We start from the raw sequence: 22,978 nt of genomic DNA on the forward strand, positions 1-22,978 counted from the left end.
GTCCAGTTGGTTTAGCTGGGAAGCTAAAACAGCTACCTGTTAACATAGCTAACATTAATATACTTGGCTAGAAGTTGAAGCTGGTGTACATAACGGCTAACAGTAGTTTACATTGATGAAGTTGGTCACGAAGATTTACAAATATTAAACAGTTGGTTTAAAAAAAAGGCTCAGCTAACGCTAGCTTACATTATAAAGCTAGTTTGTAATCATTAGCTAGTACGAATACCAACTACCTGTAAAGTAAGTTATAGATAAAGATACTGGTGAAAATGCTTGTTTTGATTGAAGATGGCCATAAAGTTAGCCGTTAGCTAACCGTAAACTACTTCAGAGTTAAGAAGCTAATGTAGCTCAGCGCTAACATTAGCAAACATGTTGCTGTAATCACTTTGTCTCCATCAGATCCAACAGGTTAAACTTGATTTGATAAACGACGGAGGTTCGACCCTGAGCTCGGACTCGCAGGCTCGTCGGCGTCTTTGTATTTGACTGTCGACTTGTTTTCACCTTCCGACGCTCTGATGGAGGTTTGTAGTTCCAGCAGGTCGAGACTCTGTCGCCGCCTGATTGGTCGTCCACACCTGATCAGGACCGACAGAACTGCACATGTTCACAAACCACAGTCGGTTCTATTAGCAGTGATGAGTGTCCGATGAAAACACTATATGGCCAAAAGTATGTGGACAGCCCCGTCCATGTACACTGTAACAATAATAAAACTCTTTATTTATACATCACTTTTTAATACAGATTAGATTAGGTGGAGAGTGAAGCATCTTTACTTTTATCTTGTGCCTAAAGAGGTTAGACTTTCACAGTAGAAGCAGCAGTGAAGTGAAACTGTACTGATGTCACAGCTGCAGGAAAATCATTTCTCATTTTATTATTATTAATATTATTATAATGAATATACCAGAAACTCTCTCAACACGTCTGTTAACTGTGCTCAGTTCACCACAGGTCCTGATGGGATTGGACAAGGTCAGTCAGGCGGTGACGTCGTCTCCTCACCTCACGCGTTTTTGTTGCATGCTGGGACATTTTTCACGGTGAACAGGTGACCTGACACTAAAAACACTGGACTGTGACGGTGCAGTCTGTCAAACGTATGTGTGCAAATATATCCTGTAAATATATACATACATTTATACATATAAATGAGGCTGAAGTTAGTGATGCCATTACACACCGAGCGCCACGGACGCTCCGGCAGACGCAGATGTTGACATCGCCTGTGACCACACCCACATTAATGTCATCGCTGTAGCCAGGTGAGACGTCGGACCAGAGGAGGTCAGTGAGAAACGTCGATCAATTATCTGATCCAAATCTGATCGATCAGGTCTCGTGATGTGGGACGTACGGATGTCGTCCCGCCAGTTTCTCCTCAGGAGATGTCGACACGAGCAGTCACTTCCTGTGAGTCTGAACTTAGGGCCTCAGTCCCTCAGACAGGTGTTGTGATTGACAGGTGAACCAGTGCAGATGTTTCAGATGTGGTGTCCACTTTGTACAGTTTTATGTTTTTCTTCCTCGCGTGTTTCTCCTGCGGTGGTGACGAGTCATGTGATGGAGGGTCATGTGACGGTCCTGTGCTTTTAAAGGACATTCCACTGTTTTTAGGACAGACGGTTTCACAGGTTTTTTTTTCGTTTGACTTTTTTTTCACTTTTATTTTTGCTGACATACTGTATAAAAGATTTGAACACGGACGAATGAAGAGTTGACTTTTATGCATCAAATAAATATTTTAATGTGAGTCTTGTCACTGGTGTCGCCCCTCACACACTCACACTCACAGTATATGAAGATGTTTCTAACAGACTGAATAAACGTGAACATAAAACAAAACTCGTCACTGAATAAACTAAAAACCCTGATATGAACATGTTGAAACCTTCAAACACAACTAATGAGAGGCAAAGTGACCAGAAACATGAGCACGTGCTTATTATATTGTATTGATTGACAGATATTGTACATTACATGTGATTTATATTGCATTACATTTTATAGCTATATGATAATATTAAATATTGAGTTGTAGTTGATATAAGAGAAAATATTAAGCTGTAGGATAAATATGCTGAAATGAATTTATATCTTGTTATAAAATAAAGATTACTAGTGATTAATATACCATAAATGATAAAATATGACTCATGGAGAAGGGGTGGGATTAAATAAATTACACTCCTTTTTGAATATGTACATTGAATGAATTAATGTTCATGGTTTGTTTTTTTTAAATTATTTTTTGTCTGCCATCGATGGTTCAATCATTTTTTTATATTATTATTTATTGTTTTGTTTAAAAAAATATTTACATATCGAAATAAACATTTCAATGAATCAATCAACAGTTCATATCAGAAGTTTGGACTGAAGCTAAATGAGATCATATTAAAATCATACACAGACCCATGAACCTGAATCTTCTGGTTTCATTTCAACTGTGACGTTAATATAAAACTCTTTGTTTGTGTTGTGATGTCTCTATGATTCATAAAGAACTCAAATATTGTAAATGATACTAAGAAGAGAAACATATACTTTTCTGTTTCCACAGATTGTGAATTCAACATTATTCAGTGGAAATAAAATAAGTTGAAATAAAATGGAAAGAAAAGTAGGGCTGCATCTTTTAAATTAATTGTCTCGATTGATCGATTAGTTGTTTGGTTCATAAAATGGTGAAAAATGTCGATCGTGTTTCACGAACATCAACATGACGTTTTGTTTTGTCCTCACACCAAATATATTTCATATTTAGTTCAGTCACAGAGAAGCAAAGAAAAGAACATATTCACATTGAAGTTGGTCGATCACTAATCGATGAACTGTTGCAGCTCTAGAGCTAACTAGCAATAACAATAGATGGATGATATATAGATATATTCACACAGTGTTTTTACATTTCATTAAACGAAGTGAAATTGAAATAAAAGATGTGTTTTGATCAGGCGGCTCCGCGGACACCTCTGTGTACGATAATTACCCAGCATGCCTCTGGGCCGTCCTTTCCCTCCTCCATCTTTTCCGCACTGACGGTAAGAGCTCCCGGTGCTGGACAAACATCACATTTTAACCGAAATCCGCGTTTTCTTTCCGAGCGATCGTGTCCGCCGGTGACCGGGCTCCGTGTCCTCCGGTCCCCGGCCGCGTCGCGTCGGTGTGGGCCGAGCGATGGCGGAGATTCAGTGTGGATGACGCCGGCAGCGGCTAACAGCGGAGCACAGCCCGGGCTGAGGAGCCGCAGGTCGGCGTGGACTCTCCAGCGTCACGTCCCCGGTCGGTGTCGTCGGAGGCCGGGGACCGGTTCAGAGAACACTGGCTGTTGAACCCGGTTCTCCCGGTGTGTGTTTCGGGGTTGGCTCTGGTTAGTTAGCGTGTTAGCATGTTAGCTTGAGTGCACAGGGGAGGTCTCTGGTGAGTGTGACGTCAGGTGTTAGTCTGTAGAACGTGTTGGCGACATCATCATCAGTGACGTGATCATCTGATCAGAATCATGATCGATACATGAGCAGCTCGCTGATCTCAGGACGGCGCCACGTTGGTTCCGTTTCCACAAAGTATCGTTGTTGCTCCAGCTGATCCACGACTCAGGCTCCGCCCACACAGTTACAATTTAGTTGAACGCATCACTGTTGCTATGTTACGCCTGGCGGCGTTTTCCAGCCACTGGAACAGAGACGTGTGGAAACAGGAAGTGTGCACGCAGATGCACACTTCCTGTCGGGAACAGTTCCACCTCTGTGTCTGACGTGTGACATGATCAGGTCACGTGTCTGACGTGTGTTTGTCTTTCAGGTGAACTGATCAGGAGAAGACTCACGATGCCTGGAAGGTGAGTCTGGTGTCAGTGTTTGACGCGGTCGTCTGTGTGTGTTGTGAGTGACGGCTGCTCTGATTCGGTCCACAGACTATGGAGTAAGGCCATCTTCACCGGCTACAAGCGCGGCCTGAGGAACCAGCGTGAGCACACGGCGCTGCTGAAGCTCGAGGGCTGTTACTGCAGAGACGAGGTCGACTTCTACCTCGGGAAACGCTGCGCATACGTGTACAAGGCCAAGAAGTGAGTCTGACACTTGTACATGTTATACATGTACAACATGTTATATATTATACATGTTCAGGGTTTCATTGACGAGACTGTGGCGGACCGCCAGAGAAACAGATATGATGAGACAGATTTCTTTATTAATTAGCAGGATAAAGAAGACGTCTCCAACAAACATATGTACGATAGTGGAAATTAAATTATAATCCTAATGCAGACAATATATTTCCTGTGGATATATTACAATATCAGGAAATAATCTGATCATAACTTAATACAAAATGCTACTTTTCCGCAGAAATGCCAGCAGGTATGAAGTTCAATATTTGTTCATTTTAGTTAAATCTTCTGTGCTCTTATTATTTTTGTGCAAAGAATTATATTTTCAAAAGAAGCTTTTCCCCCTTGTTTGTATCAGTATGTGGGTCAGGGTCCGTACAACACGCTTACGACATATATGTGTTGTATGTGCATATACACACGTATACACAGTTTCTCTTCCTAAAACTGATTATGAAACAGATTATAGCAGCAGTGAGAAGTGATGATCAGTCTGTAATTTGATCTGATTATTAAGATTCATAGATCATGATGATATGTGTTGGATATGGATCATATATACGTGTTGTATATGGATCATGATGATATACGTGTTGTATATGGATCATAAATACATGTTGTATATGGATCATGATGATGCGTTGTTTGTTTTGTTAACACTGAATCGGCTCAATTAATTTTATTTGTTTAAAAAGTTTGGAGATTCATTTGGTAACTCAACATTTTGTGATTTTGTCAATTTTTTGTGTAAAAGTGACAAATTTGTCAATGTTTGATTTTGAAGTCATCTGACACCCTGACGATGATATTAATAAAAGATACGATGGCATCATATCACGACATGATCAGATCAGCAACACTTTGGTATATTATTGATAACGAGTCGTGATGATATGAGTAAACGATGATGTCACAGTTTCAGGGTGAATATGCCGTCTCCATGACTACCAAAAGAAGAAGAAAAAATCAGATTTGTGTTTTCAATATTTTCAGCTGATGTTTGGACGTGTTACAGGAAGTTCATTGATCCTACTGATCAGTGTCTGATCGAGACGGACTGTGAGGTCATCGTGATGATGTCATTGTGATGGTGTCATGTGTGTGCAGGAACACGGTGACTCCCGGGGGGAAGCCCAACAAGACCAGAGTGATCTGGGGGAAGGTGACTCGGGCTCATGGGAACAGTGGGATGGTCCGAGCCAAGTTCAGCAGCAACCTGCCGGCCAAGGCCATCGGACACCGGATCAGAGTGGTGAGTGTTAAAGGTCATGAGGTCAAAGGTTAAAGGAGGACTCGTCCGACACCACTGACACTAAACCACATCATCATGCGACAGTGGATGTTGTTGATGCGTCTGTTGCGGTGAAAAGACACATTTCTGAAGATGAACTACAAAATCCTCAGCGGCGCCATAAGCATGTTTTATGATTCATATGTAACAGTAACTGACATCTGGGTCGTATTCATACTCTTCTTCAGATTGAATCGTTTACGTTCATTCATGACTCGTCAAGTTAAATATCGCTGCCGCAATGAATTGTGGGACTATATGTCCTTCCTCTCACATAGGAAGCTCCAGTGTGTCCTCTGCTGAAGGAGATAGGAAAGGAAGCATTAAAGCTCCTTTCCTAAGCACTTAGAGAATCTGATCAACATCATGATGCTGAGGAAACACTTTACTCAGTCTGAAGCTTCCTGAGCACGTGACAATAGGACCTCAGCCTCGTTCTGGTTCGGTCCTTGGGGATCAGATGTGGGCGGACACTGATGATGTCACTAACTGTGTTTCAGATGCTGTATCCCTCTCGGGTGTGACGAGGAGACGTCGCATGATGATGATGTCGTCACTTGTTTGTACAGAAACAATAAAATGATCCAAACGATTGGAGTTGCTGCGTCCCGTCTCGTCTTTATTCAACTAAACTGGTTATAGATCATCACATTGTTTCATCCAATGACTGATCATATCTGTCACATGACGCAGCAGAGGAGGCGGGGCTTAAAGGGGACAGGAAGTGATTCTGGAGAAGCTGGTTTCACTTTGTTGTGATTTTACTGCTCTGATCTGTGACCTTTGACCTTTTGTGTTTGAGACCGACACATGCTGTGTTCCATTAGACCTCGGACCCCAGCAGTCGGGGGCGTTCCAGTTACAAGTTCCCAGATCACACTGAAGACGTGTTGAGGTTCAGTGTTTACAACCGGCACCGGCTCCCAGAACCAGAGTTGAACCTGGAACCAACATGTTGCTTTAGAATCATTCGAGCTGTGACAAAAGACACCAGATAATTTTTCACTGTCCAAAATGATGAGACAACCACCGACCAATCGGATCACTGGAAAACCAGATGGTCATTCTACAGGATTCTGAGTCCAACGTCACGTCACATGACCCAGACCGTCCGTCGTCGTCACCTGCTGATGAGTGATGCAAGACATTCAACCAGCCGTTTCGTTGTGGAAGTTGAGTGTTCAGGCGCATTTAGGATGTGACATCCTCCCGGGGGAGACGGAGCTGGACCCCTCGCATCGCACTCCATCACCCGGAGCTGGAGGAGGAGCAGCAGGGACCTCTGGTTTTACGCTGATAAATAAAGTTGTTGTCTTGGTTCACTGGTTCATACGATGTCTTGGTGGTGTTCTTTTGTATAAATGACTCATTAAAGGCGCAACAAACGCTCGGTTACATTATTCAAATTGTACAAGTTGAGTATGAATAAGGATAAATATATATTATTAATAGAGCTACAGGTTTCATTCATATAAATATAATGAAGCAGTTTATTTAGTAGTGGGGAGAAGGGGTGAGACTAAATCATTTGTTCTCGTCATCCCTTTTCCAACATATAAACCAACTGTTGGACAGTTTCTATTGCTTTGTTTACGGTCTCTTAAAAGAAAAATAGTATTTGTCTAATTAATTAAAAATCAAATCAAATTATTCCTGGTTATCAGTTGATAAATACCTCTATTTAAAAATATTTTTTAAATTGTCTTCCTTAGCCACATTCACCTTTTCTTTTTTCTTTTTTTAAAAATCGGTTATGATGCATTGTCTTCCGAAACCACCATAGTGAAGTCTTCGTGCAATGGGCGTGTCGTGCCGTGACGTACGAGTAATGGGCGTGTCGTGCCGTGTGGCTGCGGCTGCAGATGGATCCCTCAGAGCTTCTGTCTGCTGCTCCGACCAACACGTCATCGGTATCCGGTGTCGCAAAGGTCCAATAGTTCACAGTTAGTTCTGTTCTCTTGTGTTAATCTCCTCATGAGTCCTGGTCAACGATGTCGCTTCCTGATGTCTCGTGATGTCGGTCGCTCAGCAACAGAATGATGAATGTGAACTGGTTCTGTTCTCACACACCGACACTTATTTATGATGACAAAAGAAAGGAAATCTCAATTTTGACAATATGGACCGTTAAGGAAAGGTTTGATTCTCCCCCCCACACACACACAAACTTTTCCCGGCTCTTACTTCCTGTTTTGCCGGAGAAGCTCCTCCTCCGTCACACACACACACACACACACACCAGCCGACATCGACCCCACCGGGAGGACCTGTGTTCGGGCGGAGCTCTATTAGCCTGCCGTGCTAACAGGTTAGTTAACCCGGGCTAAAGTGACGTTGACCTCGGTGTGTTGTCTGAAGCTAAGGGTGCTAAAGACCGAGCTGCTCCGCTTCCGGTCTGTGGTCCAGAGTTAACGGGTCGGACCGGGTTCAGATCTACTGACACCTTGTTCTGCTTTAGTTCATCTAGACCTTTTTAAAACGGGGTTTTGAATGTGCTTCGGTAAGTTTGTTCTACATCTGGTTTAAAAAGTTCGAGTTTAAAGTTCAGGTTCTGGTGTTGAACTGGGTTCACTTCAGGTTCTGGTTCTTCTCGTCTTAGTTCTACACTGTGACGTCAGATTAACGAGTAAATGGGCAGAGGCACCTAGTCCAGGTCCAGAAGTAGCTAGTCCAGGTCCAGAGGCAGCTAGTCCAGGTCCAGAAGCAGCAAGTCCAGGTCCAGAAGTAGCTAGTCCAGGTCCAGAAGTAGCTAGTCCAGGTCCAGAGGCAGCTAGTCCAGGTCCAGAAGTAGCTAGTCCAGGTCCAGAAGCAGCAAGTCCAGGTCCAGAAGCAGGTAGTCCAGGTCCAGAGGCAGCTAGTCCAGGTCCAGAAGCAGGTAGTCTAGGTCCAGAGGCAGCTAGTCCAGGTCCAGAAGCAGGTAGTCCAGGTCCAGAAGCAGGTAGTCCAGGTCCAGAAGTAGCTAGTCCAGGTCCAGAAGCAGCAAGTCCAGGTCCAGAAGGAGGTTGTCCAGGTCCAGAAGCAGGTAGTCCAGGTCCAGAAGCAGGTTGTCCAGGTCCAGAGGCAGCTAGTCCAGGTCCAGAAGCAGCAAGTCCAGGTCCAGAAGGAGGTTGTCCAGGTCCAGAAGCAGGTAGTCCAGGTCCAGAGGCAGCTAGTCCAGGTCCAGAAGCAGCTAGTCCAGGTCCAGAGGCAGGTAGTCCAGGTCCAGAGGCAGCTAGTCCAGGTCCAGAAGCAGCTAGTCCAGGTCCAGAGGGAGGTAGTCCAGGTCCAGAAGCAGATAGTCCATGTCCAGAAGCAGTGGTCCAGGTCTAAGTTCAGTTCTGGTTCACAATTGTCCTTATTTAATTCTGTTTTCTGTAAAAGTTTTGACTCTGGTTCCATCTCAGGTGTAAACCTGGTGTTAGATGTAGTGGGACCCGGTCCGTCCCGTCCCGGTGGAGACGGTCCGTGTTGGTTTCTCTTGGTCCAGGTCTTAGTGGGCTCATGATGGCACAGCTCCACCAGACTCCCACCTCCCTGTGCTGCTGCCGTGAACCCCTGCCAGACTCCGGGGCCGGGTGTGTCGGGGGCTCCAGTTGGCCCCCAGAGGGTCCGGGTCCCGGGTCTCCGCGGCGCCCTCTGGTGGACGTGGCCTCGGCCTCTAACTTCAGCTGCTTCCAGCTGCGGCACTTCCACCTGGACCTGCGGGTGAACTTTGCTGTGAAGGAGATTAGCGGCTGGCTGGTTCTGGATCTGATCCCGGTCCAGCCGGGGGTCCACACCCTGGTGCTGGACTCCCACCCCTCTCTGTTGATCCACGCCATAGACTGTAAGATCCCGGGGTCCAGACAGGACGAGCCCGTCTCCCTCACGTACAGGGTTGACCCTTTCACGGATTATGGATCTTCGCTCAACATCATCCTGCCGCCCGGCGCCGTGACACCGGGTCGACTGGTCCAGATCACGATCCGCTACACCACCACGGACGGACCAGCGGTGAGACCACCACACACACTCTGAATGACATTACACTGTCTGTCAGCTCACTGGTGTGTGTCTCTCTTTCTGTGTGTGTGTGTGTGTGTGTCTCTTTCTGGGTGTGTCTCTTTCTGTGCGTGCGTGCGTGCGTGTGTGTGTGTGTGTAGATCTGGTGGTTGGACTCTGACCTGACCTGTGGTCAGACTCGACCTCTGGTCTTCACTCAAGGTCACTCTGTGTGTAATCGTTCCTTCTTCCCGTGCTTCGACTCGCCAGCTGTCAAGAGCTCGTACACGGCGACTGTGAGGGTGAGTCCTGACCCCTGACCCCTGACCCCAGGTCAGACACATCTTTATCCTCCTCTTCATCTCCAGGTCCCGGACGGCTTCACGGCCCTGATGAGTGCGACCCGGAGCTCATACTCCCGACCGGACCGGGTCTTCCAGTTCTCCATGGAGTCGCCCGTCCCGTCCTACCTGGTGGCGCTGGTGGCCGGGGAGCTGCAGCACGTGGACGTTGGCCCGCGGTCGGTTCTGCTCCTTCGACCTCTGTGTCTGTACCTGGATGACTGACGTGACCTCTGACCTCTAACCTCTGTAGGAGTCGTGTGTGGGCGGAGCCATGTCTGCTGTCCTGCGCTGTGCAGAAGCTGGGGGGCAGCGTGGAGCGCTGGCTGGGCGTGGCCGAGCAGCTGTTCGGGCCGTACCTGTGGGGCAGGTGTGACATCGTCTTCCTCCCCCCGTCCTTCCCCATCGTTGCTATGGAGAACCCCTGCCTCACCTTCATCATCGCCTCGATCCTGGAGAGCAGCGAGTTCCTGCTCATCGACGTCGTGCATGAGATCGCTCACGGCTGGTTCGGGAACGCCGTCACCAACGCCACCTGGGAGGAGATGTGGCTGAGTGAGGGGCTCGCCACATATGCCCAGAGACGGATTACCACCGAGGCGTACGGTACGAGTCCTGCTGACAGTACTACTGTCAGTACTACTTTCATTACTACTGTTAATAGTACAGTCAATACTACAGTCAGTACTGCTGACGGTACTCCGGACATGTTCAGAGGGCGTGGCCACATAGCGCCCAGATGAGCAGCTGTTGCTAGGATACCTTCTGTCGTCCGACTCATTTCTCCCTCATCCTCGTCTGCAGGCGAGGCGTTCACCTGTCTGGAGACTGCCGTGCGATTGGACGCCCTCCACCGACAGCTGCGCCTCCTGGGAGACAACAACCCTGTGAGCAAACTGCAGGTCCAGTTTGAGCCAGGTGACCCCACACACACACACACACACACATACACACACACACACACATACACACACTCACACACATAGGTGTGGTGCGGTGCAGGTGGATGACATCACTTCCTCCTCCAGGTGTGAACCCCAGCTCTCTGATGAACCTCTTCACCTACGAGAAAGGTTTCTGCTTCGTGTCGTATCTGTCGCTACTTAGTGGAGACGTGAGGCGCTTCGACTGTTTCCTCAGGGTGAGAACAGACACACACACAGAACCTGTGAATCATGATTGAAATGTGCGGCTTATGATGTGGGTCAGGTCAAAGGTCAGTGTTGACCCTGGGGGCGGGGTCAGGTCAGAGACAGTGTTGATCCTGGGGGCGGGGTCTGTTGTGTTGTCAGGACTACATCTCACAGTTCAAGTTTAAGAGCGTGGTGGCTCGTGACCTCATCGACCTCTTCCTGGTGTGTTTCCCTGAGCTGCAGGACTCCGCCCACAGAGAAGGTGACACACACACACACACACACACACACACACACAAACAGAGACACAACTTGTTGCATCATGTCTGACATGGAGTTGAGGATGTGTGGTCACTGACCCCGCCCCCTCCTTCATGGTCCTGGTCCTGGTCTTCAGGTCTGGAGTTCGAGCGCTGGCTGAGCGGCTGTGGACCCCCCCTGTATGAACCAGACCTGTCAGCAGGAGGTGCTCTGATCCAACCGGTCCATGACCTGTGTGACCTCTGGAGCAGCGATGCCCCCAACCTGCAGACCCTGACGACCTTTGACCTCTCAGCCTGGAGCACCTTTCAAATCGTTCTGTTCCTGGACCGGATGCTGGACCACGCCCCCCTGTCACATGGTAACACTGTCTGTCTGTCTGTCTGTCTGTCTGTCTGTCTGTCTGTATGTCCATCAGACGTCATGGTGAACATGTCTGTCTCTTTCCCTGTCTGTCTGTTTGTCAGACTTCATGGTGAACCTGTCTGTCACTCTCCCTGTCTGTCTGTTCGTCAGACATCATGGTAAACCCGTCTGTCTGTCTCCCTGTCTGTCTCCCTGTCTGTCTCCCTGTCTGTCTGTTCGTCAGACGTCATGGTAAACCTGTCTTTCTCTCTCCCAGTCTGTCTGTCTGTCTGTCTCCCTGTCTGTCTGTCTGTCCATCAGACGCCATGGTGAACTTGTCTGTCTCTCTCCCTGTCTGTCTATTTGTCAGACGTCATGGTGAACCTGTCTGTCTGTCTGTCCATCAGACGTCATGGTGAACCTGTCTGTCCCTCTCCCTGTCTGTATGTCTGTCTGTCTGTCTATCAGACGTCATGGTGAACCTGTCTGTCTGTCTGTCCATCAGACGTCATGGTGAACCTGTCTGTCTGTCTGTCTGTCTGTCTGTCTGTCCATCAGACGTCATGGTGAACCTGTCTGTTTGTCTGTCTGTCTGTCTGTCTGTTCGTCTGTCTGTCTGTCCGTCCGTCCGTCCATCAGACGTCATGGTGAACCTGTCTGTCTGTCTGTCTGTCTGTCTGTCTGTCCGTCGTCCGTCCATCAGACGTCATGGTGAACCTGTCTGTCTCCCTGTCTGTCTGTTAGTCAGACGTCATGGTGAACCTCCCTGTCTGTCTGTCTGTCTGTCTGTCTGTCTGTCTGTCTGTCTGTCTGTCTGTCTGTCCGTCCATCAGACGTCATGGGGAACCTGTCCGTCTCTTTCCCTGTCTGTCTGTTCGTCCGGAGGTCATGGTGAACCTGTCTGCCTCTCTCCCTGTCTGTATGTCTCCCTGTCTGTCTGTCTGTCTGTCCATCAGACGTCATGGTGAACCTGTCTGTCTGTCCATCAGAGGTCATGGTGAACCTGTCTGTCTCTCTGCCTGTCTGTCTGTTAGACGTCATGGTGAACCTGTCTGTCTGTTACTCGGGTCTGTTTGACGTGTTGAACTCTGAGGTTCAGATCCGTTGGCTCCAGTTGGTCGTGAGGAACTCGTTCCACCAGGAGGTTCCTCGAGTCCGAGCTTTCCTCCTCAAACACGTGAGCACCACCGCTAATACTTAAGTTCTACTGTAATAATAATATAGTTCTACTGTAGTTCTGCTGTAATAATACTGTAGTACTACTGTAATAATACTGCAGTTATACTGTAGTACTAATGTAATGATACTGTAGTCTATTGTAGTATTACTGTAGTTCCAATGTAGTATTACTGTTGTTCTGCTGTAATAATACTTAAGTTGTACTTTAATAATACTGTAGTACTACTGTAGTATACTTTACTACTACAGTAGTTTTAATTTAGTAGTACTGTCGTACCGACACCTGTCAGTCATGTTGAGTGTTTCCTGTCCTCAGACGTCCAGGATGTACACCGTGCCGCTGTACGAGGACCTGGTTGCCGGGGTGATGAAGTGTGTTGCCGTGGAGATCTTCTCCCAGACTCAGCGTCGCCTTCATCCCAACCTGAGACGGACGTTACAGCAGATCCTGTTCCACACCAGCTCTGCCCCGACCAATCAGAATGGCCCGCCTCTCTCCATCACCCCCCCCTCCACACCTCCGCCGCAGCAGCCTGCTGCCACGGCTACCGCCTCTGCTGCTGCAGCTGCCGCGACGACCGCCGCCATCGCCTTGAGGGACGTCAACGTGTCGGCGTGATCCAGGCTGTGATTGGCCTGTCGGTAACAGAACGTTGTCATCGTCCGAAAGATGATGTCAGCTGTTGCTATGGAAACTGCTGAGGGCTACATACACTGAAAGTTTAAACACTGTGACATCACAGCAGGAAGTACACACCCTTGTGTGCGCCGCTGCTCTTAGTTACTGTTGCTATGTAGGAAAATCCACTGCAGGCTGGTAACCGTGACAACCGCCTCACTCATCGACAGGTGCACTTTGACCTCTGACCTCTGACCGAGTCACAAAGGGTGACGGATTTTCACATGAATCTGTCAACTACGACTCCCAGGATGCATTTCACCCACGAGCGTGGTGTCACAGCGTCACTCGTCCACTTCCTTTGTGGAAATTATGCAGAAATAAAAACCAGCAGACGTCACCTGAGCAGCCTTGATGCCGCGTTCACTGCAGCTAGGAACTGAGAGGCTTCCGAGACCAGAATCAAAACGTCCCACTGGTCCCAGCTGTCCCTGAACGCCTCCTCACACATTTATATTGAACTGTGATCAAAATAAAAACACTTTAAGTTTTTAACATGATGCACTTCATTAGAACCTTATTAAAACTGTATGTAAAGTCTGCAGTTAATAAAATCATTTTAATATTTTTCTTATAAAATGTTGTCGATGATGTTATTGATGCATTTCTTAGAATAACAGTCAATGTCAAAAGAGTTTCTTATTTTATTCTGAAAATCTTTTCTCGTTTCTAGTTTGATTACGCTTGTGACCAATCAGCTGCGTCATGATGTTCAAAATATATATATATATATATATATATATATGCTATATATAAATATAATATATAAAAACACTGCTTTTATTTTCAGTTAAAACTGGAAGAGTAAAGTCAAATGCTAATCCACATGACGTCAGCAGTTTCCGGAAAACACCGCAAGTCTCGTGTGTCTGCCTTCAAAATAAAAGTGGTCAAATGACGTAGCCACGATCCTCCAACGTCACAGGTTTCGGATCCTGTGTCGCGTCTTCAGGTGCATCACGCTGCGTCACGCTATGTCACGGTGAGTGTGGAACCTCTGCGGAAGCTGCACGTGTCCTCTTCCTCTGAAGGGCACGCCGGAAATGTGGTCCCTTATTGTGTTGGACTTGACGGCGTGACATCCGGTAGAGACGGAGCAACACGGACATCTGGACTTGGTCGGTCCACAGACAGTCGGCCCCCCTCCTTCCCCGGGCCGGACCGGGTCTGATAGGGGACAGCATGGCGGAGGGGACCCGGGTCATCTACCACCTGGAGGACCAGGAGACCCCGTACCTGATCCGGATCAACGTGCCCGCGCAGCGCGTCACCCTGGCGGACTTCAAACAGGTCCTGAACAAACCGAACGTGAAATTCTTCTTCAAGTCCGAGGACGACGACTTCGGGTGAGTGACGTCATGTGCGTCACGTGAGCGACAGGATCGATAATCAGCTCTATATGAATATTTATATTATTAGTTATTGATAGATGTGGTCCGAGTGATCGGAGGTCAGTGAGTTAACACCTGAAGTGAGAGCTGAAGGTGTGTGTGTGTGTGTGTGTGTGTGTGTGTGTGTGTGTTTGTTTGTGTGTGTCTGTGTGTGTGTTTGTTTGTGTGTGTCTGTGTGTGTGTTGATATAACACATAATGTCCATTAGGGGAGTTATATTGATGATGATGATGTGTGTTAACAGGGTGGTGAAAGAGGAGATCAATGATGATGACGTCAGGCTGCCCTGTGTGAACGGACGAGTCGTGTGCTGGGTGAGACACACACACACTCACACACTCTCACACACACTAACGTTGACTCCTTAACCAGCCTGTCTCTCTCTCCTCAGGTCGTGTCCTCCGACGCCTGTCAGTCAGATGTCCAGTCGGTGACCACGCCCCCCGACCTGGCCCCGCCCCCCACAGAGAGGCCAGGTGGAATTGGAGACTCCAGACCTCCGTCGTTCCAGTGAGTCACAGCGTCACTGACATAACGTCATCTCATCATCCTCATCTTTTAATAATCAGAATCATATGAAAACATATTTATGTATAAATATATATATATATATATAAACTTTGTGTGTGTTCTCTCAGCGCTGCAGCCTGCGGAGGCCACGCCCCCTCTCGGGCGTCAGAAAGGAGAGAGAGAGACGCCAGCCACCGAGGTGAGACATGAGGCCTGATGATGTCACTGCTTCGTCATACCTCATTTCATCTGCACACATCACGTCACATCACGTCACATCACGTCACGTGATGTTATATCACATCACGTCACGTCACGCCACCTCACGTCAGGTCACATCACGTCGGGTCACGTCACGTCACCTCACGTCACGTCACCTCACGTCACGCCACCTCACGTCGGGTCACATCACGTCATGTCACGCCACCTCACGTCAGGTCACATCACGTCACGTCACGTCACTTCACGTTATATCACGTCACATCACTTTACGTCACGTTACATCACGTTACCTCACATCACCTTACCTCACCTTATGTCACCTTACGTCACGTTATGTCACATTCATTTAGCAGACGTTTGTCCATAAATTCACTCAGCCATGAAAATATTAATCCAAACAGATCAAGAACATTTATCAGGAACTCATTTCACAATGATTTTTTTTTTTTATGTATTTATTTATTTTAAATAGATTCAGTGAGTAAGTTCTCAGTCTGCTGTCTGATTGGCTGCAGGTGAACATCTGAATGGCCACGCCCAGCCACCAGCTGATCAGAATGGGGCGGGGCCAACAGGTGGAGGTGACAGCTCGTCGACTCGACAGAGCAGCGAGTTGGAGACGACCAGTTTCTGCTCATCTGAGGAAGACTCAGGAGGAAGGTCAGACACAATGATGACACAATATTCTAATGTTTGTGCTAAGCTAGGCTTACATTCTCCCCCTGGTTCCAATGCTTGTGCTAAGCTAGGCTAACAACGACGTTGGTTTATAAGATGTTGAACAGAAACCCTGGGTCATGTTGCTCAGTGACATCAGCAGCAGCTCTCTCCTGTGATTGGTTCCCCTGCCCTCGGGTCGTCTTCTTCTTCTTCTGCTCCAGTAAACCTGTTCACACGCTGCTCTCCTCTGATTGGCTGCTGCAGCTCATGTGACTTCATGTGGCTTCACCCTGTATTGTCCCGCAGATAAAAGAGTCCCCACGGAACGGAGAGCAGAACTAATGTGAATCATTTGTTCCTGTGTCAGTGAGAGACCCTGATGTGCTGGATTCATCTTCATCTTCTTCATTTCACTCACTGTTTTTGACTTGATGTTTTGACAGGTTGGTTTTCAGCTCTTATGCTTTGGTTTTATATTTTTATTTCATCAGCAGATTGTTTTTTATCATATAAATATATTTGTTTGATTTATCACATTTACATTTATTATTTTCACAGAATCTGAATTTTTGTTTTTATCTTTCGGGGAAAATTTATTGTTCTACTTCTACATTTTTTAAACTGTCAAATATTTTATGATTTTGTCAAATATATTGTTTGTTTTATTTAGTTTATGAAGATAATCATTCTCAGTCTGTTTCCTAGTATATATTATATTTAAGTTTGTTTTGTTTCCTGCCCCTGGTATTAAAGGTTGTTTTACTGATTTTAGTCTTATTTTATTTTTCATTTTTTCTTAAACAACATTTTGTGTAATTCTGTGTATTTTCCTGATATTTATCAATATGTCGATTTTACTATCAGTTCATGTAAGGTTCATTGAGCTTATTGCTTAGTAACCACCTCACTTGTTTCCTCGTGTCATGTCACACCAGGTTCAGCCAGTCGACGGAGCCGAGCATCTCCTCGCCACGACTCGTCAGGCGCCAACGCCGCCGCCACCGGAAACCCAAGAGCCAGCAGATGGAGAGGGTAAACAAACACACACACACACACAGTGTGAGACGAAGTGAAGAACCAACAGCTTCTGTCCTCAACATTTATGCGTCTAGATTGATTGTCACTGATCTGTCTCTCTGTCTGTCTGTCTGTCTCTCTTTGTTTGTCTGTCTGTCTGTCTCTCTTTGTCTGTCTGTCTGTCTGTCTGTCTTTGTCTGTCTGTCCGTCTGTCTGTCTCCATGCCCATCTGTCTGTCTGTCTGTCTGTCTGTCTCTCTTTGTCTGTCTGTCTGCCCATCTGTCTGTCTGTCTCCATGCCCATCTATCTGTCTGTCTGTCTGTCTCTCTTTGTCTGTCTGTCTGTCTCTATGCCCATTTGTCTGTCTCTCTTTGTCTGTCTGTCTGTCTGTCTCCATGCCCATATGTCTGTCTGTCTGTCTGTCTGTCTGTCTGTCTGTCTCTCTCTGTCTGCCCGTCTGTCTGTCTGTCTGTCTCTCGTTGTCTGTCTGTCTATCTCTCTGTCTGTCTGTCTCCCTCTCCGTCTGTCTCTCTGTCTGTCTCTCTGTCTATCTGTCTCTCTCTCTCCCTGCCTGTCTGTCAGTCTGTGTCCCTCAGCAGTGTCACTGACTCCACCATGTCTCTCAACATCGTCTCTGTCTCTCTGAACATGGGTGAGTAGAAGCTGCAGATCTGTGTTCAATCATCAGAACTTTATTGTCCCACAGGAGGAAAAAGAAAAACAGGAAAACGGAAACAGATGATTGAGGAACTTCCTGTCCGTCTCTCAGAGAGGTATAACTTCCTGTCTGTCCGTCTCTCAGAGAGGTATAACTTCCTGTCCGTCCGTCTCTCAGAGAGGTATAACTTCCTGTCCGTCCGTCTCTCAGAGAGGTATAACTTCCTGTCTGTCCGTCTCTCAGAGAGGTATAACTTCCTGTCCGTCCGTCTCTCAGAGAGGTATAACTTCCTGTCCGTCCGTCTCTCAGAGAGGTATAACTTCCTGTCCGTCCGTCTCTCAGAGAGGTATAACTTCCTGTCCGTCCGTCTCTCAGAGAGGTATAACTTCCTGTCCGTCCTTCTCTCAGAGAGGTATAACTTCCTGTCCGTCCGTCTCTCAGAGAGGTATAACTTCCTGTCCGTCCGTCTCTCAGAGAGGTATAACTTCCTGTCCGTCCGTCTCTCAGAGAGGTATAACTTCCTGTCCGTCCGTCTCTCAGAGAGGTATAACTTCCTGTCCGTCTATCTCTCAGAGAGGTATAACTTCCTGGGGATCAGTATCGTTGGTCAGAGTAACGACAGAGGAGATGGAGGAATTTATATCGGCTCCATCATGAAGGGAGGAGCAGTGGCAGCAGACGGACGCATCGAGCCTGGAGACATGTTACTGCAGGTACTGCTACTACTGCAGTACTACTGTAAATGTACTGATACTACTGCAGTACTTAATACTAACATTTCCTGTCTCAGGTGAACGACGTCAACTTTGAAAACATGAGTAATGACGACGCTGTACGAGTCCTGAGAGACGTCGTCCACAAACCAGGGTTAGACACAAGTCCTACTGCTACTGCTAATACTACTGCTAATACTACTATACTGCTACTGCTAATACTACTGCTAATACTACTATACTGCTACTGCTAATACTACTGCTAATACTTCTATACTGCTACTGTTAATACTACTGCTAATACTACTATACTGCTACTGCTAATACTACTGCTTATACTACTATACTGCTACTGCTAATACTACTGCTAATACTACTATACTGCAACTGCTAATACTACTGCTAATACTCCTATACTGCTACTGCTAATACTACTATACTGCTACTGCTAATACTACTGCTAATACTTCTATACTGCTACTGCTAATACTACTATACTGCTACTGCTAATACTACTGCTAATACTTCTATACTGCTACTGCTAATACTACTGCTAATACTTCTATACTGCTACTGTTAATACTACTGCTAATACTACTATACTGCTACTGCTAATACTACTGCTAATACTACTATACTGCAACTGCTAATACTACTGCTAATACTACTATACTGCTACTGTTAATACTACTGCTAATACTACTATACTGCAACTGCTAATACTACTGCTAATACTACTATACTGCTACTGCTAATACTACTGCTAATACTACTATACTGCAACTGATAATACTACTGCTAATACTACTATACTGCTACTGCTAATACTACTGCTAATACTACTATACTGGAACTGATAATACTACTGCTAATACTACTATACTGCTACTGATAATACGACTGCTAATACTGCTACTGCTAATACTACTGCTACTGTCTGCCTGAAGTGACGTGACGTTGACCGTGGCGAAGTGTTGGGATCCGAACCCTCGGAGTTGCTTTACGTTGACGAGAAGTGAGTGACACACACACACACACACACACACACACACACACACACACACACACTCACTAACGAGCGTCACTCTTCTCTCTCTCCCCGTGTGACCTTTAACCCCTGAAGGTGAACCGGTGCGTCCCATCGACCCCGCCGCCTGGGTGTCTCACACCGCCGCCATGACAGGCAGCCTCCTCCCACACTACGGTCAGACTCCCATCAGCCACTGCAGCGTCTGTCCACCATCCTTCACCTGTCCATCATCAGCAACACTCGTCTGCTGCTGTCTCACTAGGTGTCCAAGAGTACCGCCCCCTCACCATCCACAGTGACATATCAGCTATTGTCCGGGCGATGGCCAATCCCGAGTCAGGCCTGGAGGTTCGGGACAGGATGTGGTTAAAGATCACGATCCCCAACGCCTTCATCGGTGAGGATACAGGAAGTGAGGTCATCATTCAGAAACGCTGCCGTTTGTAGTCAATGTTGTGTTTGTCCAACACATAATTAACCAGCAGCAGAAGGTTTTATATTTAATCTCTCAACACAAAGAACAGAAAATTAATTATAGAGAAAAATCACAAACAGAAGGTTTTTAATTTCAGTTCACATCATGAAGCCAAATCCTCCTGATCGCCCCCTGGTGTCTGGCTGCAGTACAGGTCATAAGCCCCACCCCCTCCATGTCATGTGAGGTAGTTTGTTCACATGTTCATGTTTCTGATCAATTTGTTTCTCATTAATTATTTGATGAGACATCATGATTGACATCTGACACTGACACGTGATTGACAGCCGACACTGACTCGTGATTGACAGCCGACACTGACTCGTATGGGCGGGGCCTCGACACCACAGCACGATCTTCACTTGAGTTTTCCGTCGTTCAGGTTCGGACGTGGTCGACTGGCTCCACCGCAGCGTTGACGGTTTCTCCGACCGCCGCGATGCCCGAAAGTTTGCAGGGAACCTTCTGAGGGACGGACACATCCGCCACACGGTCAACAAGGTCACGTTCTCCGAGCAGTGCTACTACGTGTTCGCAGACGTGTGTGGAGGTGAGGCACAAGGCTGCAGTTCCTCTACTGACCACCAGTGGGGGCGCTGCAGCCAGATGTTTCCCTCTTTATTAAATGTACCTCCAGGTTCCCAGGATCAGAACCTGGATCAGGACTAGGACCAGGACGAGGATCACACACTTGTGATGTGTCTCCCCCTTTCTGTCAGGTGTGGGAGTGATGTCGCTGCTCGATCATGAGGGAGGAGGATCAGACTCTGAGCCCCAGTGGCCCCCATCCTTCCCCTACCAGTACCCTGTCCCCGTCCCCGTCCCCGTCCCCGTCCCCCTCCGGCAGCTGCCGCCCCGGGCAGGAGGAGGAGGAGGAGGAGGAAGAGGAAGTCAGCACAGTGAAGGTGACAGAAGTGTTTCCTGTTTGTTTTACAGATCATGTGACCCATCATGTCCACATATTCCATCAGAATCTATAAATCCAGGATGCGATCAGCTGGGGGGGGATTCATTCCTTCATTAAGTCTGAGCTCTGTCCTGCCCTCTGGTGGACACCAGCACTCACACTTGGTTCAATGTTACGTCACGTGACAGAAAAGAAAGTTGACCTCCGACCTCAGACGATTCAGACAGATGTCTAACAGATGTTTGCTGAACAGACTCAGGATGTTCATCTCATACTTCCTGTTCATTCACCCAACAGGAAGTCGCAGCAGCGAATCAAACTGTAGCGATGGTCCAAAGGTGGAAGGAGGAGGAGCCGGCCAATCAGAGACTACCAAACACCTTGCGACGGAGTCGCCCGCTTGCGACAACACCCGGCAACCCCCGACTTCCATCACTGGTCTCCATAGTAACATAGACTTAAAGGACTCGCCGCCGTCTGAGGACACTGAGACCGCCGGCTCCAGACAGTCCTTCCGCCTGGCCCTGGGAAACCCCAGTGATTTCTTTGTGGATGTCATGTGACCCCCCCAAGGTGGTGATGATGTCCTGTCAGGTGATGTCAGAGGGGGAGGAGCGTTTATAGATGAGATCATCAGATGTAGATTTATTTATGTTGTGACAATCAATAACTCTAATGATGATGATGATGATGATGATGGGGGGGTGGGTTGCGTCTGGAACAGACTGAACCGTGTCTGACATCATCACACTGAGTCGGTTGTTCACTGATTGATCACGTTTCATCAAGACATTATCAATAAATACAGAAATGACATCAACATGGTTCTGTCTAACTCTGCAGGTGAATTATAATTAAATTATTATTTATTATTTGTTTTTATTATTTTAAAGGAGGAAAAACTATTTAAAAAATCTCTAACAAGGTTTTTGTGTTGAATGTACTCTATTCTGATCTTCAAAGGAAAACTAAGTGACTGTATATAAAGACGATCACTGACTATATAAAGACGATCACTGACTGTTTATAAAGGCGATCAGTGACTGTATATAAAGACGATCAGTGACTGTATATAAAGACGATCACTGACTGTATATAAAGACGATCACTGACTGTATATAAAGACGATCAGTGACTGTATATAAAGATGATCACTGACTGTATATAAAGACGATCACTGACTGTATATAAAGACGATCAGTGACTGTATATAAAGATGATCACTGACTGTATATAAAGACGATCAGTGACTATATAAAGACGATCACTGACTGTATATAAAGACGATCACCGACTGTATATAAAGACGATCACTGACTATAAAGACGATCACTGACTGTATGTAAAGACGATCACCGACTGTATATAAAGACGATCACTGACTAAATAAAGACGATTACTGACTATATAAAGACGAGCACCGACTGTATATAAAGACGATCACTGACTATATAAAGACGATCACTGACTATATAAAGACGATCACCGACTATATATAAAGACGATCACTGACTGTATATAAAGACGATCACTGACTGTATAAAGACGATCACTGACTATATAAAGACGATCACTGACTATATAAAGACGATCACCGACTGTATATAAAGACGATCACTGACTATATAAAGACGATCACCGACTGTATATAAAGACGATCACTGACTATATAAAGACGATCACCGACTGTATATAAAGACAATCACTGACTGTATATAAAAACGATCACCGACTGTATATAAAAACGATCACCGACTGTAAATAAAGACGATCACTGACTGTATATAAAGACGATCGCTGACTATATAACGACGATCACCGACTGTATATTTTTAAATTTCCAATAAAATATCATTTTTTAAACGACAAATATTAATTTAAGGTTGCAACATCTATCAAGATGTATTTTATAATCATATATCGATCAAAGTGATTATATATGATAAATGTTCCTCGTTCTGTGGTTCCGACTGACGCCTGCTCACCGACACCAGCGGAGGGAGGGACGCGTCCCAGTCCAAACTGCTGCCGCCTCGGCCTCAGTGAGCAGCCAGAGCAGAGAGCCGCGGTGAAAGCACCGACC

General features: G+C 46.6%; 3 protein-coding genes across 15 annotated transcripts; all 3 read left to right on the forward strand.

Moving 5' to 3' along the window:
- Window positions 1-2,948: 2,948 nt before the first annotated feature.
- On the forward strand, window positions 2,949-6,011 carry rpl35a (ribosomal protein L35a). The gene is made up of 5 exons (XM_035622047.2): window positions 2,949-3,053; window positions 3,814-3,850; window positions 3,926-4,078; window positions 5,231-5,375; window positions 5,915-6,011. The coding sequence occupies exons 2-5, from the start codon at window positions 3,840-3,842 to the stop codon at window positions 5,936-5,938; spliced, it is 333 nt and encodes a 110-aa protein (XP_035477940.1). The 5' UTR covers window positions 2,949-3,053; window positions 3,814-3,839; the 3' UTR covers window positions 5,939-6,011.
- A 1,301-nt stretch (window positions 6,012-7,312) lies between these two features.
- On the forward strand, window positions 7,313-13,891 carry rnpepl1 (arginyl aminopeptidase like 1). Of its 10 annotated transcripts, none has more exons than XM_047335488.1 (12): window positions 7,403-8,067; window positions 8,131-8,717; window positions 8,881-9,386; window positions 9,536-9,676; window positions 9,743-9,894; window positions 9,969-10,321; window positions 10,520-10,633; window positions 10,744-10,856; window positions 11,008-11,110; window positions 11,246-11,470; window positions 12,411-12,631; window positions 12,950-13,891. In XM_047335488.1, exons 2-12 carry the CDS (start codon window positions 8,696-8,698, stop codon window positions 13,250-13,252), a joined length of 2,253 nt encoding a protein of 750 aa, XP_047191444.1. In that variant the 5' UTR covers window positions 7,403-8,067; window positions 8,131-8,695; the 3' UTR covers window positions 13,253-13,891. The 10 variants fall into 10 exon arrangements, with proteins under 10 accessions (XP_035477754.2, XP_047191441.1, XP_047191442.1 ...); XM_047335487.1 differs by having other exon boundaries at window positions 7,403-7,914; window positions 8,014-8,717; XM_035621861.2 differs by lacking the exon at window positions 8,131-8,717 and having other exon boundaries at window positions 7,313-7,722; window positions 8,798-9,386.
- A 257-nt stretch (window positions 13,892-14,148) lies between these two features.
- LOC118297412 (segment polarity protein dishevelled homolog DVL-3) lies at window positions 14,149-21,715 on the forward strand. Of its 4 annotated transcripts, XM_035621899.2 has the most exons (16): window positions 14,149-14,658; window positions 14,948-15,017; window positions 15,095-15,213; window positions 15,342-15,412; window positions 15,951-16,095; window positions 17,031-17,127; window positions 17,695-17,764; window positions 18,344-18,483; window positions 18,561-18,637; window positions 19,431-19,498; window positions 19,607-19,687; window positions 19,776-19,910; window positions 20,086-20,142; window positions 20,371-20,538; window positions 20,708-20,893; window positions 21,193-21,715. In XM_035621899.2, exons 1-16 carry the CDS (start codon window positions 14,495-14,497, stop codon window positions 21,456-21,458), a joined length of 1,914 nt encoding a protein of 637 aa, XP_035477792.2. In that variant the 5' UTR covers window positions 14,149-14,494; the 3' UTR covers window positions 21,459-21,715. The 4 variants fall into 4 exon arrangements, with proteins under 4 accessions (XP_035477792.2, XP_035477793.2, XP_035477794.2 ...); XM_035621900.2 differs by lacking the exon at window positions 20,086-20,142 and having other exon boundaries at window positions 19,776-19,925; XM_035621901.2 differs by lacking the exon at window positions 20,086-20,142 and having other exon boundaries at window positions 14,156-14,658.
- The last annotated feature ends 1,263 nt before the right edge of the window (window positions 21,716-22,978 follow it).

Source organism: Scophthalmus maximus, chromosome 11 (genome assembly GCF_022379125.1).
Source record: "Scophthalmus maximus strain ysfricsl-2021 chromosome 11, ASM2237912v1, whole genome shotgun sequence".
Classification (NCBI taxonomy): domain Eukaryota; kingdom Metazoa; phylum Chordata; class Actinopteri; order Pleuronectiformes; family Scophthalmidae; genus Scophthalmus; species Scophthalmus maximus.

Coding starts and splice junctions, on each gene's coding strand:
- rpl35a (XM_035622047.2), top strand. Junction 4,079..5,230: donor TACGTGTACAAGGCCAAGAA/GTGAGTCTGACA, acceptor ATGTGTGTGCAG/GAACACGGTGACTCCCGGGG. Junction 5,376..5,914: donor TCGGACACCGGATCAGAGTG/GTGAGTGTTAAA, acceptor ACTGTGTTTCAG/ATGCTGTATCCCTCTCGGGT.
- LOC118297412 (XM_035621899.2), top strand. CDS start 14,495: ATGGCGGAGGGGACCCGGGTCATCTACCACCTGGAGGACCAGGAGACC. Junction 15,413..15,950: donor GAGAGACGCCAGCCACCGAG/GTGAGACATGAG, acceptor GATTGGCTGCAG/GTGAACATCTGAATGGCCAC. Junction 18,638..19,430: donor GACGTCGTCCACAAACCAGG/GTTAGACACAAG, acceptor GTCTGCCTGAAG/TGACGTGACGTTGACCGTGG.
- rnpepl1 (XM_035621861.2), top strand. CDS start 7,451: ATGATGAATGTGAACTGGTTCTGTTCTCACACACCGACACTTATTTAT. Junction 10,857..11,007: donor GCTTCGACTGTTTCCTCAGG/GTGAGAACAGAC, acceptor TTGTGTTGTCAG/GACTACATCTCACAGTTCAA. Junction 11,471..12,410: donor CCACGCCCCCCTGTCACATG/GTAACACTGTCT, acceptor TCTGTCCATCAG/ACGTCATGGTGAACCTGTCT.